Genomic DNA, 13721 nt, shown 5'->3' on the forward strand with positions numbered 1-13721 from the left:
TGAGAAAACCACCTGGAAGGTATGGGACTCTAGAAATATTAATTCAACAAGTTAACAGTGAACAAAACAATTCCCAGGTTCCCACTCAATCCATGAAAACCCATCTTTTCTTGAGCCCTCCTGTGCAAAACTGTTCATTCACTCTCCCAGATGCCATGTACACTGCAGTATAGAGATGCTGCATTAAACATTTTGACATCACCTACAATTGTGTCTACTGGCTCAGACACCTCCAGCACTTGTTTTTTTCCCCTGACATCTTTAGTACTTCACAAATGTTGGAAAATAACTCATGATTTTCATACCCATCTGTGCTCTCCAAAGGAGTCCAGAAAGCAGCCAAACAATTCAGTGATTTTATTTTTCAGCCATTTGTGAGACTTTATCCTCTTGATTTCCTACTGCTCAGCACAGCCAGCCACTGGCCACTTGACACAATAAGATCTGAGCAGAGCCTTGGGTAGCACTTGAACCAGTCTGTTGAGCAGTTTTATTTACTCCTCAGAGCCCCAGTGATCTCAGTAGCACATTTTTGCCACCAGTTCTTTGCAGTATACTACAGTGGACAGCTGCTCACTATTTGCATATTCTGGCAAAATCACAGAATATTCTGAGTTAGAAGAAACCCGTAAGGATCATCAAGTCCATCTTTTAAGTGAATGGCCCACACAAGGATCAAAATCCACAATTTTGTCATAATTAGCACCAGATGTGATTTTTTTTTTTTTCCCCTGAAATAAAGAATCAGAGAAGAATACCACGGATAAAACTAATTTTTTATCTTCCAATCCCTAAATTTCACACATTTTTGGCAGATCACGACCCCTCTGCATTTGCTTTTACTTTGCATGGTGTTAATTTTTTAGCATTTTTAAAGCTTTGGCTTTCTGGTGGCTTTCTTCTTTCCTGGCAGTATTAATATTATATCTTGATTTGCCTGTTGAAACATATAGTCCCTGCTGTCCTTATCTGGATGTCAAAATTATTTAGCCACCATTTCATTTGTCCTGTGCTTGCTTTTGATGGAGCTGCTTGAAGCAGTAGTCTGTCATTTCAATCTCATTTTCCAACAACACTAAAAAAGTTTTGCAATTACAGCTGTGCCAGCATTAAAAGCTTCTGCTAAAACAGCTGTTATGAGACTGCACCCTAAGCCACTGCACTGCCCAAGTGGAACACGGGGTTGAATCACAGGCCACACGAGTAAACTAGAATCATTCCTTTCTTATTCCAAAATGCAGCTAGAAAGCAAGCAGAAGGAAAGTGATCGAAATTATAAACAAGTTGCAGCATTGCTGGTTAAGTTAACCATACAAAAACAAGAACTGGCACAAGCTCCAGTAGCCACACATAAAGGCACAATGCTTAGAGCTCTGAGCCGCGAGTTGATTGATAGCTTGTGTTTCCCAACACCTTACCTTCAGAAAGGTGTCGAATGGCACGCTTTTTCATTTTTTTTTTAATCGGTAATTTCCCAAGTACCTATTTTAAGGGGCACTCTGAAATACCAAGAGCATGCTCCGAACACCAGCAGGCTCCGGCCGAGGGATTTGGGGAAAGCTACTTTTTAGCTCGGAGAGTGTGTTAGCACCAGACAAGCCCACTCATCACTTAGTGACTTCCACTGCTCTTGGCAAAGCTGCCAACAAGAGGGATAGGAATCTCTGTCTGCCCAGATTCCCCGCTGTCCCCACGCGTGGAACCAGGCAGAGAGGGGATCAGGAGAAGAGCTCTGGACAAGGGCTGGGGTCGAGCAGCCTTTCGCCACCGCCGGGAGCGAGGGGGCCGCGGGGCAGCCCCAGCCCCGTCCGCACCCACCGGCCCAGCCCGGCAGCGGCCGGCCCGCGGGCAAACCCCGCCAAATAAGGCGCTGGCGGGCGGCAAGGAGGGAAGCGGGAGGGAAGCGGGCACCGAGCCCTGCCTCAGGAACGGCTCTCCCGTCCTTGCCCGCCGCGCCGGAGACGCCTCCCCGGCCCGCTTGACGGCAGCGGGGAGGAATGTGTTTCCGGGGCGGGTAGAGCGGAGCGCGGACCTCCCCTCCCCTCCCCCGCGGGCCGGGCTCCCGCAGCAGCTCGGAGCAGGCGGCGGCGGGCAGCCAGCGAGGAGCGAGCCCGGGCGTCCCGCCGCGCCCAGCCCAGCCCTGCCCAGCCCAGGACGCCGCCGCCGCCGCAGCGAGCCGGGCGGGCCGGAGCGCGCCCGCTGCCCGGAGCCATGGCCGAGGTAAAGGGAGGACGGGCGGAGGTCGCAGCCGGCCGGGAGCGGGATGAGCGGTGCCTGTGGCCGCCCCGGGGCTCAGCGCCTCGGGCGGGCTCCGGCGGGCGGCGCGGGACTGCGAGCGCCGCTTCCCGCGCCGGGAGCCGCCGCCGCCCCGAGTGCGGGTCCCTCGGCGCCGGTCCCCGGCGGAGGAGGGGGCGCCGCCTCCCGCCGTGCCTGCCCGGCGCTGTGGGCGGGAAGGTGTCGGGCCCAGCCTGCGGCTTCCTGTGGCGGCGGGACGGCGGCCTCGGGCCTCCCGTGCCGCCGGGGCCGGCCGGGCCTTTGTCCGGCCTTGGCCCTACCAGCGGAGTAGCGGCCGCCCCGGGCAGCGCCCCGAGCCCTCCTCTCCGAGAGGCACTGAAGCCGTGCGGGTGCTCTGCCCTGTGCCCGCCGCCGCCTCCCGCCGGCGGTGCCCGGGACGGGGGCAGCACTCGGCTGGGAAAGTTTCGGGCTTCTTCCCCGGAGTGTGGGCGAGGGCGGGCGGCCGGAGGGGGACGGTTCCTTCTACGGGAAGCGGGCTATGGAGTTACAAGAATGGGAACGAAAAGAGTGAGGCAGTGCTGGAACTGAGTACCCCGGGTTTTGACCTGCACAAATCTGCAGAAAGCGAGCCCTGAGAGCGGGGTCTGTGCACTTTGAATGACGGGATGGTCGCAGTGCAGCGTTTGCCTGCTCGATCCGTCCAAACTGGCTCTGAGCCTCTGTAGTTGCTAAAACTTGTGTCGGGATGGAGTGGGAATGCGAGGCCGCTGTACCGTGTCCCACATGGGGATTTCTGAAAAATCTTACAGCAATACCGCACTGCTTTGTCTCCTCTTATTGCCTTCAGTTACTGGTGGTTGGAAGGAAACATGGAGCGATGGGAAATTCATTCTGACTCACTGTTCAGGCCCATGTCAGATGTCTTTATGTTATGGAATAAGGATCTGACTGCCTGTTAAACTCATTAGGTAGTCTGTGACTGTTTATGAAAAGAAGCTGATCAGCGTTCATGTTTGCTTCTTCATTTGTCCTTGATAGAATACAGCAGTCCATTCATGCCAGCACATGTGCACATAGCTGTTGGGTGAAAAATGTTGATTTTTCTGGTAGATTTGCCATTGCTGCTACAGTCCTATTCATGCCAAGGTACACAAACTTTCAGGAGTAACGATTGTCTCCATTTAGATTAGTGGAACCACTCACGGCTAATGCATCTTGTGTGCTAAAGCGTTGAAATTAAGCAGGACCCTACGTATGTGGAAAAAGATTTAAATAACTTGTACTCCTGGCACGCAGATCATTTGGTAGGTGATGGTAGCAGTGTGAGGAAAATTAGTTTTGAGAAATGAGGCAGCTTGGTGGCAGTGAGGGGATTTTGTTGTTCTTGGTTGTTTGTATGGGCCTTTTTAAAGTAGTATTATACTACTAGAAGGATGTAAATTAGACGAAATTAAGCAAGATTAAGAGCAAAGACATTCATTGTCCACATCCATCGCAGCGATGAAACCGACAAAACCGATGATTCATTCTCCTGTCACAAAAAGTATTACTTGCCTCTGGGTAATGATTAAGTAGCATTTTGCAAGCTTGCCTAAGGCTCTATTTATAAGGGTTGCAGAAACAGTGAGCCATTGGCAATAGATTGGCAAGACAAGACAAGTTTAAGATGTGAACACCTTCAACTTTTGTCCTTTTCAAAGATGTCTCAGCTGAAAGGTGAAAAGCTGACAGGCATGCATAATCTTACCTTAATCAGAGTTGGAGCTGCTAAGTGCTGTATCTGTTTGCCAGCCACATGATAAATGAACCATATTTATTTCAAAATGAAATGTCAGCAGTTAAAACTCTGTTGTTGTCTGTGGGTGCAGCCAGGGAGCTCATTCTGCTGTCTCTCTTCAGGCACCTGATCTGTGCCGTGTCTCCAGTGAGGCCCACCCTTGTGAAGGACTGATTTGGAGGGATGCTTGTTTCTCTAAGAACGTGCATGAATTTCTGATGGGAGTGCAGAATTTTAGTGTCTTGTCCTGAGTATTTTAAGTGACTCAAGTGGTTAGCCTAACACCACTTCCTTTGGGAAGTGAGTCCCAAAGCTGAAAAAAAAACTGTCTGAGAACTTTTCCTGCTGTTCTTTCTTCCTGATTCATGATTCCATTCCCCTCTCTAAACCATTCTCTGTATACCTCTCATTGGGTAGCTCTGCTGTAGTTCAGATTTGAAAAAAAGCTTGTTTGCTGTAGCAATACTCAGGAATTAGATATAACTTGGGTGGCAGAAAGGTGAACTTGGGGAGAGCCGTGGCCTCCCTTGCCCTGAATACAATTCCCTTGCTGCTGCTGGTATGAGTGCCCGTCAGTTGTTTGTAAATAGTTGTCATGCCTGCCTTTCCACCCAGTCTCGATTTAGTTGGGTGATGTGATGCACGCTTTGCTTGTGGTTCTCCCAGCTTCTCATGGTCTGCTACAGGCCTCGTGCTGGGCTGTGGCTCTTGGTGCTGAAACAAGGTGCTGATTGCTCCACAGGCTGTTAACTACCTTGTCTTGGTGGGACCCTTTGTAAGCAAAGGCTCTAGTTCTGCATCAGGCTCCCTTTCCTTTTAGTGGACAGCCGTGCAGGGTCCCTGGTGTTCCTCTCCTGCTCGTGGTCCGAGGGCCTGGGTTTCTTCAGTGTGGACCCGCTCATGATGCCTCCTGCAGCCTTTGCTGGTGTCCCTGTTGAAATAAACAGGGCCAGGAGACTTCTTCTCCTTTTTAATGCCTTTATTAAAAGTGATCAGCTCAGGATTGGGCGGCTCGACGGGTCTGCAGCATCCCGCCGTCTCCTAGGGCGACTCGGAGGAGGAGGATATGCACAGCTCTGTCCACCAGGGGCAGGGCTGGGGGGATCCGGTCCTCCTGGGAGCCTTTAGGGCGTGGTATCCCCGTCAGATGTTAGGTCGGTCGGAGTCTCGCTCCCCTCCCAGACCTGGCCCGGCGGATCTCTAAGACAGGGTGAGGAACGATGAAGGTTTCCAGCATCTCTGCAGGCCTAGCGCTCCGCTCCTCACATCCAGACATCACTCCAGTCTCTCAACTCTTATTTGGCTCGTTGTTTTTGGGGTTTCTTCGTGGGTTTGGAGTCGGGGGTCCCACAAAGCATTCTGGTCCTTGGAGTCACTTTGCCTAACCCCCCCCTCCAGGTCTCTTCTCCTCACCGTTCTCGGGAAGGTCCCTACCCTTCACTAGCCAGGGCTTTTACTAATACAGAAACAACCATTAACGACAACGACCCGTAATTACCATAACACAGGCAGCAGCCCAGCAGTAGTGGAACTTTTTCTCACAAAAAAAATATTAACTGAATTTTTGTTCATAACACCTGTCACTGCTGCACAGGAGGTTTAGGGGTTTAATTCTGTGCTACTTTCTCTGGTAGTTCTGCCATGGTGTAGGAAGTGGGTTTTGTGGAGGAGGTCTGGATGAAGCTTGCTGGCCATTGGTATACCTGACCTTCCTCTTCCTCCTCATTCCTTTCCAAATGTGTCTTGCACCCCTTCCACGTAGAGACTGTTGTAATCAGTGAGGCATTGCTCAAATTAAGTTAAATCAGTATTAATCACTAGCTTTAAGATTGCTCATGCCACCTCATGAGGCACTTGGAAAAGACATTGATTAGATAGATCCAGAAAAGACAGAACCCATACTTAACAATAGCAGAACCTATTCTGCCTCCTTTGCTTTTCTAGAATGTCAAGTGATTTATTTTTTCCAACTTTTTTTTAGGATGGCCAATCCCCTTGGCATCCTTTTAATTCTTAGGGGCTGCCGTCAGCCCTCTGAGAGGGAATCCTTGTTGGGAGTGCCTTTTTTTCTTTTTTCCTTTGCCTTTTAAGCTGCATCTATTGGTAGAGCTCATAAAGCAATTACATAAATTTAATCAATCTTAAAAATGTAATTAAGGCAATATGCAGTTAGATTTATTTTGGAAGTGTCATTAAAAAGTACTTGCCAGTATGTGTACTATTCCCCTATGACTAGATTTTTAAGTCAGCTGCTATATTCTGTGCCTGGTAGAAAATTTCCGGTCTCCCAGCAGCAGAAAACTCCGAGTTCAGTCTGTGTTTTCCTGCCTCTCATCTCCCATCTGTCTTTATATTGCTGATTCTTCAAATTGTTTCACTCGTCCCACTCGCCTTACTTTGAAGTCACCTTCTAATAGCAGCATTCTCACTGCCACTTCTACTCCAGGTTTTTCAGCCTTCTGCTCTGGTGTAGGTGTGCAGGGATGTTTTTTAGACAAACACATCTCAGACCTGTACATGACAATAAGTTGTTGTTGTAGGGGAGAGTTAGCTGTTTTTTTCTGAAGAGGATGTTTGTTTGCTTTTCAAAAGGGAGGGAGTATCACAGATTTGAGAACAGATGAATAGATGAACAAATTCAGTGGCTCTGTCACCTGGACAGATACTAGCAATATCTGTGTGTGATTTAATGCTCCTTTTATGTCAGAAAATTAAAATCTGTTGGATAGTTCTAGTGCTGCTGACTATTGTCATTTATGGTGACAAATATGTTCTCCTTTTTACTGTCTAGTTCCTCCTTGCTCTGCTCTGTGGTGTTTTGTGTTGACAACTTTCTATAAAGGATGATGTTTCTTGTCATGTGGTCACCAGAGGGGACCACAATATTGACCAGTATCTGTCAGTTGTTGTGGTTATGGCGTTTTTGGGGTAGCCTACAAAGCCATTTTTGTGTTTACCCACAAATGGGAAGACATATTCTATTTCTTTTTTTTTTTTTTTTTTTTCCTAATTTGTCCTGCATAGGCGTGGTCCAATAACCTGAACTCCTAAAACTGTAAGTCAGAATAAATTTATGAGAAGACTTTTTCTCTGAACTTTTTTCTTTCCCAATATGTGGATTATTAGGGTAAGAGCCAGTAAAAATATATATGGCGTCATTGAAAGAAGTGGTTGTGTGAGTTTCTAGCCCAATGTATCTAAGCAGCAATTGTTGGGAATGTTATGCAGGAAATGAAGATTTTAACTTCTGTGAATGAAAAATGGGACCCTAGGCACCTTGTTATACATCACTAAATAATATTGCTTTTTTCACTACTAAAGGTGCTCTCTTTAGCAGAATGTTGCTATTAAACATCCTGTGTTTTTGTGATAACCACCTTCTATTATTTTTCTAGTCTTAAAGTAATCAGAGTGGTTAGTGGACTTCGTAGGCTATTGTATTTTCTCCTTAATGGATTGGATATGTTCAGAAAGATGTTAACAAAATTTGCACTTAACCAAGCACATGGTAGGGGAATTAGCCTGATGAGACTATAATATTAATGTTTTCTTTTGCAAAAGGTCATAGAATTCCTACTTGGAATCATCTTTGGGGTGTCACTGAGCAGAGGCTCTTTAATATTTTAGTGATTTTTTTTTTGTGCTATATCTTTTTCATTTCTCTTTACAGTCAGATGCAAAGTGGCTTATGAAACATGCTTTCTGTCTTAAAAGCAGTTTCATGTATTTCATTTGTTTCTTTTTCAACAGCAGCAACGAAATGCCATTAGTATTCTTGTGGTTTTATTAGAGGGGAAGTTTTGAGTAACAGAACTGAGTCTGGAATCTTAACTTTGTTGTTGCTCATAAGAGCTGAGAAGATATCAGTCTTTTCTTACCATCCTATTCATTCCTTTCTGTCACAGAAAAATGTTTTGCAAATATTTGTTTAATTAATGCAGTTCTCACATTTTGTCAGCAAATCATTAGACTATAAAAGTCACTTTCTCAAAAATTCTAATCTGTAAGACCATGTTTAAGTGCAGATTCCTCTTTATAATGCTCATAAACTGCAGCATATACAATACCTAATGCCAGAATTTCCTCACTCAAGTGATTGGCATCATATTTGTAGTTCTCCTATTTCTGCTCTGGGTTTTGTATGAGATCACATACTTAACTTAGTCCTAGTTTTTACTCACTTAGTTTTAACTTCTGCTCTTGGTACGTTCTAGTGTAAAAGCAGGAAGGGCTGTTGTTTGTATGAATTCTTGTTGTTTTAAACTACAAATTTCTCTGTAGTATTTTTACTACAAAGAAGTACCTGCATTTAATTTTCTATTATAGCTATTAACAATATATTTTAAATTGTGTAGATATAGAAGTAAAAGCATTTTTGATGTGGAAGCTGAATAGAAGAAGAGAAATATTTCTTCTTTTCTCATCCTTTGTGGTAGAATGAATTATAATTATATATTGGGCTGAACTGAAACACTGAACTTACCCTCATTCAAAGATGACTGATCTGTGGTTATTTAAAAGAGAAGAAAAATAATTGTGTCAGATTAATTTAGAAGGAGTCAGTATTTCACTTAGGAAATGGTGATGAGTCAAGGTGGTATCTTGGATATCAGTGGTCTCAGGAAAACAATTCTGATACTGGGATGGGTAGTTTGGCATAATCTTGCCCTTGAGGTAAATATTGAAATACGGATGTGTCCATTTGGAAAGGAGGATAAGGTGTTATTCTGGTGTTTCTTAATTTTCTTTGGTGGAATTGTAATTTAATGTGTCTTAACATGTGCTTACCTTGGGCAGTGGCACCAAGAGCCACATCTTCCCCTGGTGCAGGAAGCTGCATCTGATCTGTCCTCATCTGCTCTGGGTCCTTGCAGGCTGGCAAGACCTGCTGGGAGTGATGTTCCACAAAGCAGAGGGTGCTCTTCCAGTGAGCACTGGGGTAACCAGAGTGTCCAGGAGCATCCTGGGGACCATAGGAGGTCATTTGAAGGACCTGGCATTCCAGTAGCTTGGCCAGCATCCTCCAGTTCAGCTGCTTAAGTATTGAATTGGCAACATCCAGCTCCACCTTGATCCTCAGGTGTTCCAAATCTTGGGTAAAGAGGTTTTGGATAAAGATGAGTACAACTAAAAGGAAGGCCTGTAGTGGAGACAGATATGAAAGAACGTCATCTTTTTGATGTTAAATCAAAGCACTCTCCCAGGTGTCAAAAGATGACACATTTTAGTATCTGGTTATCAATAAATTTGGAATGAATTTTGTATCAGGATGACTTCTGATACTGCTGACACATCTTTGAGAATGGAGTGGTGGCTGAAGGTTTTATGCTTGTCCAGTCAGCAAGTGAAATGCTCCCTCTTCTGCTAATGAAAAGGAGATATGAGGAAATCTTTGCTATCACCATCCACAAGGTTGGCTAGGGTAAGCACGGTTGATGTGCTGCCAGTGAATTCTGGCTGGGCTTTTTTCTTATTACACTGATGTTTTATTTTCTTGTGTATTAGGAAATTAGTTTTAGTGGGCTTAGGAGAAAGTCAATAATTACTTTCTCAGAGCTTCCTTCTGTGCTTTTGCAAGGTTGTATTTAGTGTGTGTTACTGTGCTGACTTTGTGATGCCGGGTGGAGATTGTCCCACAGCTGAAAGGCACGCTGTAGCCCATCTGCATAGAATACAAGGCTTGACAGTTTTTTAATTGTCAATTTGCTGATTTTGGGGCAGAATAGATTAAAAATCTGTCTTTCAGTGACATATGAATATAACTTATGTGCATTTCCAAAACATTTGAAAGTGTAACGTTTTAGAAGGTAACACTTGTTCTGTGTAGTTCAAAAATGGGGATGATTTTTTGTGTTGTTTTTGTCACTTATATGCAAATACAAATCAGTGTGAGAAATTAATGTACAAGAAGTTCAGTGTAATTTTTCCTGGGTGTGGACTTCAGCATAAAAAAGGAAACGGCAAATTTCCTTTTTTGGAAGAACATGCTGTACATACCAGCTATAGGTTGTTAAAAACCACTTAATAAAATCAATAAACAGCAACAAACATTTTTTCCTGTTTATGTGTTATCTCTCTCCGCTACATGTTGTTTACACAAGTTTTCAAAAACTAGACTAAAACGTTACACAGCTATGTTACAGATATCTCCTTTCAGTGAAAAACTCAACTCCAGCTTTAAGGAGTAACTATACTGTGTGAGATTGCTGCCAGCATTTTTGCCATTGCCAGCTGTCTGGTTTGGATAGTAATGAAAGAGTTGCACAAATACTGCCTCTTCTTGGTGCATAATTCACAATACAGTTTCACTTTCTAAATGAAGAATATCTGTATTTAATATGATTAACATTTGTTGTAGCTGGAAGCAATTTTAATGCTATGTTGCTGCAGAGTTTAAAAAAAACTCACTAGTGATAACTCAAAACTCTGCAGCAGACAACTGCTTTTCAAATTTATCTGAATTTTATGTTTTGTAAAATGTTCCATTGGCTTTTGAGCCATGAATTCAACTAAAATTGTGTTTAATTTTCATAGGGATGTGGTTCTGCAGCAGTTGATACCAGTGCTAGGTCTCAACTGTCCCTCCTGCCAGTAGCTGTGCAATTTTGCCATCCTGCTTGCATCAGCTGTGGAAGTTATAGGGCTGTGCATTGAGTTATTGAAATAAGTGTTCTGGCTGAAAAATAGCTTGGCCAAAAATTAATTTTCAGCTAGGTCAGTTGTTGCAGCCGGGAAATCACATGCAAGGGACGTGCTTCAGAGCCAGGGAGGAAGGGGAAAACGTGCAACTCATAGAGAAAGTGTGTGCCACTGTGGCAGTCCAGAGATAAGTTGGCATAAACTGCTGTGGAACCTCACAGCATCTGCTCGTGCCTGCTTCAGTGCTCTTCTGACTTGAGTAAACCATCTTAACTTGCTAGATCAGGTGAGAAATCACTCAGCAAGGTGTTATTGCTCAGCTTGTTCCGCTGGCTCAGCTAAGGGGCAAAAGCGTTTTCCATAGTTGGCACCAGAGAAATGAAGGGTGCAAAGTGAGCAATTTTAGGGTCTGGAGAAGTTGAGCTGTCTCCTGGGTTCTCTAGTAGCAAACAGGTAGATGTACTTGGCTACTATGAGAAACCTCACCTTTTATTATCTTTTGCAGTGCTCTTAGAAGCAGCTTGTGGACTCCAGGCTTGAAATCTGCTCTGGAAAGCAGCAGAAGTGTATGAATAGGCAGATTGTTCTGGCCAGAACTGCTTTTTATGAAGTACTTTGTGATGAGCTGGGTAGTTTTGGTTTTGATTTTTTTATTAAAAAGTCTTTTAAGGTTGAAGTTATTTTTTTTCCCTGAGATTGATGAGCTTTTTGCAAGTGCTCAAATTTGCATCAAAATCTGGATAAAGTTCACTATTTGTTTCAGTTTGTGTTTCTGCCTAGTCTTTTATCACTGCCATTGAATTAAAAATCATCATCAATTATGTACACAAAAATATATAGCATACATATGAAAAATTAAATATATATAGAATTAAATTCTGTTCAAAATCTCATAGATACAGATTTATAAGGCTGTATGTACTTCTGTGGGATGACCAGTTTTTTATTGTTTCTACATGATCACTTTTGTAGACACTGGCATTAACAATGTTGAGGACAAGGGTTGTTCCAGTACAAGTCTCATTCTAATTGTGTTTGAATAGTGAATCTTTTTAAAAACTTGATGTTAAATATATTTGAATATTATCTGTAAACATTATTTTATGTGCTTGCTATTCAAATCCTGAACTAAAATATGAACAAACAACAACAAACCTAAAATCCTTCAGTATTTTGTTCTTTGCTTCTGTTAATTTTTTCTGCCAACTAATTTATTCTGATAACCTGTAAAAATAAAATCAGAATAGTTCCTCAAATTGGCTGGGTGTGTTGCAGAGCATTTCTAAATAATTCATCCAAGATCAGCTTAGGGTGGTTGGCCTGACTGCCTGAATTTAGGCTGGTTCAGCAGCAGAGAGCCTTCAGTGTAATTTTGGAGGGCAGTCAGTCTGACAGCCACCTGCCCCTTCTTAGGAGCTGTTTGCTCAGCACTCCTCTGTCCATGTGGAGGTCTGGTTTTCACTGAGCCTTACAGAAAGTGCCATTTGACACAGAGGGGAAAGGGATGGCCCAAGGTCCAAGTGGAGCTGGCTGGGATAGAGGTGAGGGAGGTCCCTGAGTTGTTAGCACAGGGGCAGAGGGTGCTGTTGTGGAGATGCTGCAGCACTGCTGGTTCTTTCAGCTGCAGTTTGCTTTCATCTGGGTTTTGGCTGCTGAAACCGTGCCCTGGGTGTTAATGATAGCTCCTGGTGGGTGAACTCTGCCATGTAACGACAGACGAGTTTCCGCTGAGCGGTCTCTTTGTGGCGTGCCAGCTGCCGGCTTCCTGCAGTACCTGCAGCAATTGTCAGCAGCACGTTTGCAATTGTTTTTTCTTAAAGAAATAGATACATGAGACACTGCATTTACTGAAACTCTCTAGCTTTTTACTTAAGAACATACTTGCCTCTGTTCTGCTTTTACTTTAACAGAGAAGCTTGGATTAAAGTAAGTTTAGCCAGATGTTGTGATAGTCATGGAGGCAGCACAGCCTCGGAAGCATCAGTTACAGTCAGCTGTGCAAGAGCTGTATTTATATGCTTAACTAAACTTTTCATTTCCCTGTGTGGATAAATGTGAGGTTTAAGTTGCACAAAATTAAATAGTGTCTTTATGGGAGTAGTAAGTGGTGCAGAGTTTGCAGGAATTTAATACACATGGAACAGACCCCCATGTTTTCTACTAGAATGGCTTGAATTGTGGCATTCTTGATTGTAATCTGTCTGTGATGGAAATGCTAAATGTAGCCAAGAAGTCTTGTAGGCTGGAAAAAGCTATGTAAACAAGTTAAGTATCCAGTTCACACTTTCTCCCACCAAAAAATGGTGTTATATTTAGACTAGAGCAGAGATTAAGTTGTTATGGCAAAAACAACTCATGGTTCTAAAAGCATGTAAAAAGTATTGAAACAACAGATTTTTAAAATTCTGTTTTAATCACAGTTGTGTGAAGAGATGCTTATAATAATGAAAATCCTGAGATATTTGTTATGGAAAAATGCCTGCTGATAACAGCAAGATTGAGTGCAGTAATAATTCTTATAAATTTCTGGAGACAACATGCTTTGAGTCAGTAAAGTTGTGATGAACTGTTGGAAGCTTATGTTTGGAAGAGCATGGAAAAGGGATATCTTTGACAGTGACAGTTTTAATGGGAAAAAAATGACATACATTTGTTATTGGTGTATATTGTTGTATATTTATCCTTAAAGAGGAAAGTTTCTAGCTCTGCATGTATAGAGGTGCTGTAGGTGTAGCAAACACTTTCAACCGCAGCAATAAAAAACAAAAAAAAGTAGCAATAGGCCTGTTGTGTTTCAGTGGTTTAAGCTTGGAGAGGTGCTGCCTTTGCAAGGTGCTTGCACACCAGCATAAGCAGCACAGGACATTGTTTTGTACTTTCGTGAAATTCAAATAGTTTCATTGTATCCTTGTATGAATCCTCGGGTTCTGTGGGTGGGATGCAATGACATAGGGTTTCATAGGCACAACAGTTTGAGAAATGTAGAGCAAGTTGTAGTTGCAGACTGGATTGTCAGGGATGTAAATGTTATTATAGCTTAAACAATGTATAAGCCATAGGTAATCAACAC

At 43.7% G+C, this 13721-nt stretch overlaps 1 protein-coding gene across 2 annotated transcripts in view; it reads left to right on the plus strand.

Annotated features, from left to right (window-relative positions):
- The first annotated feature begins 2151 nt into the window (after positions 1 to 2151).
- The window catches only part of ITGB1 (integrin subunit beta 1), a 44512-nt gene continuing 32942 nt past the window's right edge, over positions 2152 to 13721 (plus strand). For both annotated transcript variants that reach the window (XM_063148656.1, XM_063148647.1), the window contains exon 1: positions 2152 to 2220. In XM_063148656.1, the coding sequence (XP_063004726.1) occupies positions 2212 to 2220 (9 nt within the window). In that variant the 5' untranslated portion in view covers positions 2152 to 2211. The remainder of the gene's footprint in view (positions 2221 to 13721) is intronic.

This window comes from Melospiza melodia, chromosome 1 (genome assembly GCF_035770615.1).
Source record: "Melospiza melodia melodia isolate bMelMel2 chromosome 1, bMelMel2.pri, whole genome shotgun sequence".
NCBI classification, from domain to species: domain Eukaryota; kingdom Metazoa; phylum Chordata; class Aves; order Passeriformes; family Passerellidae; genus Melospiza; species Melospiza melodia.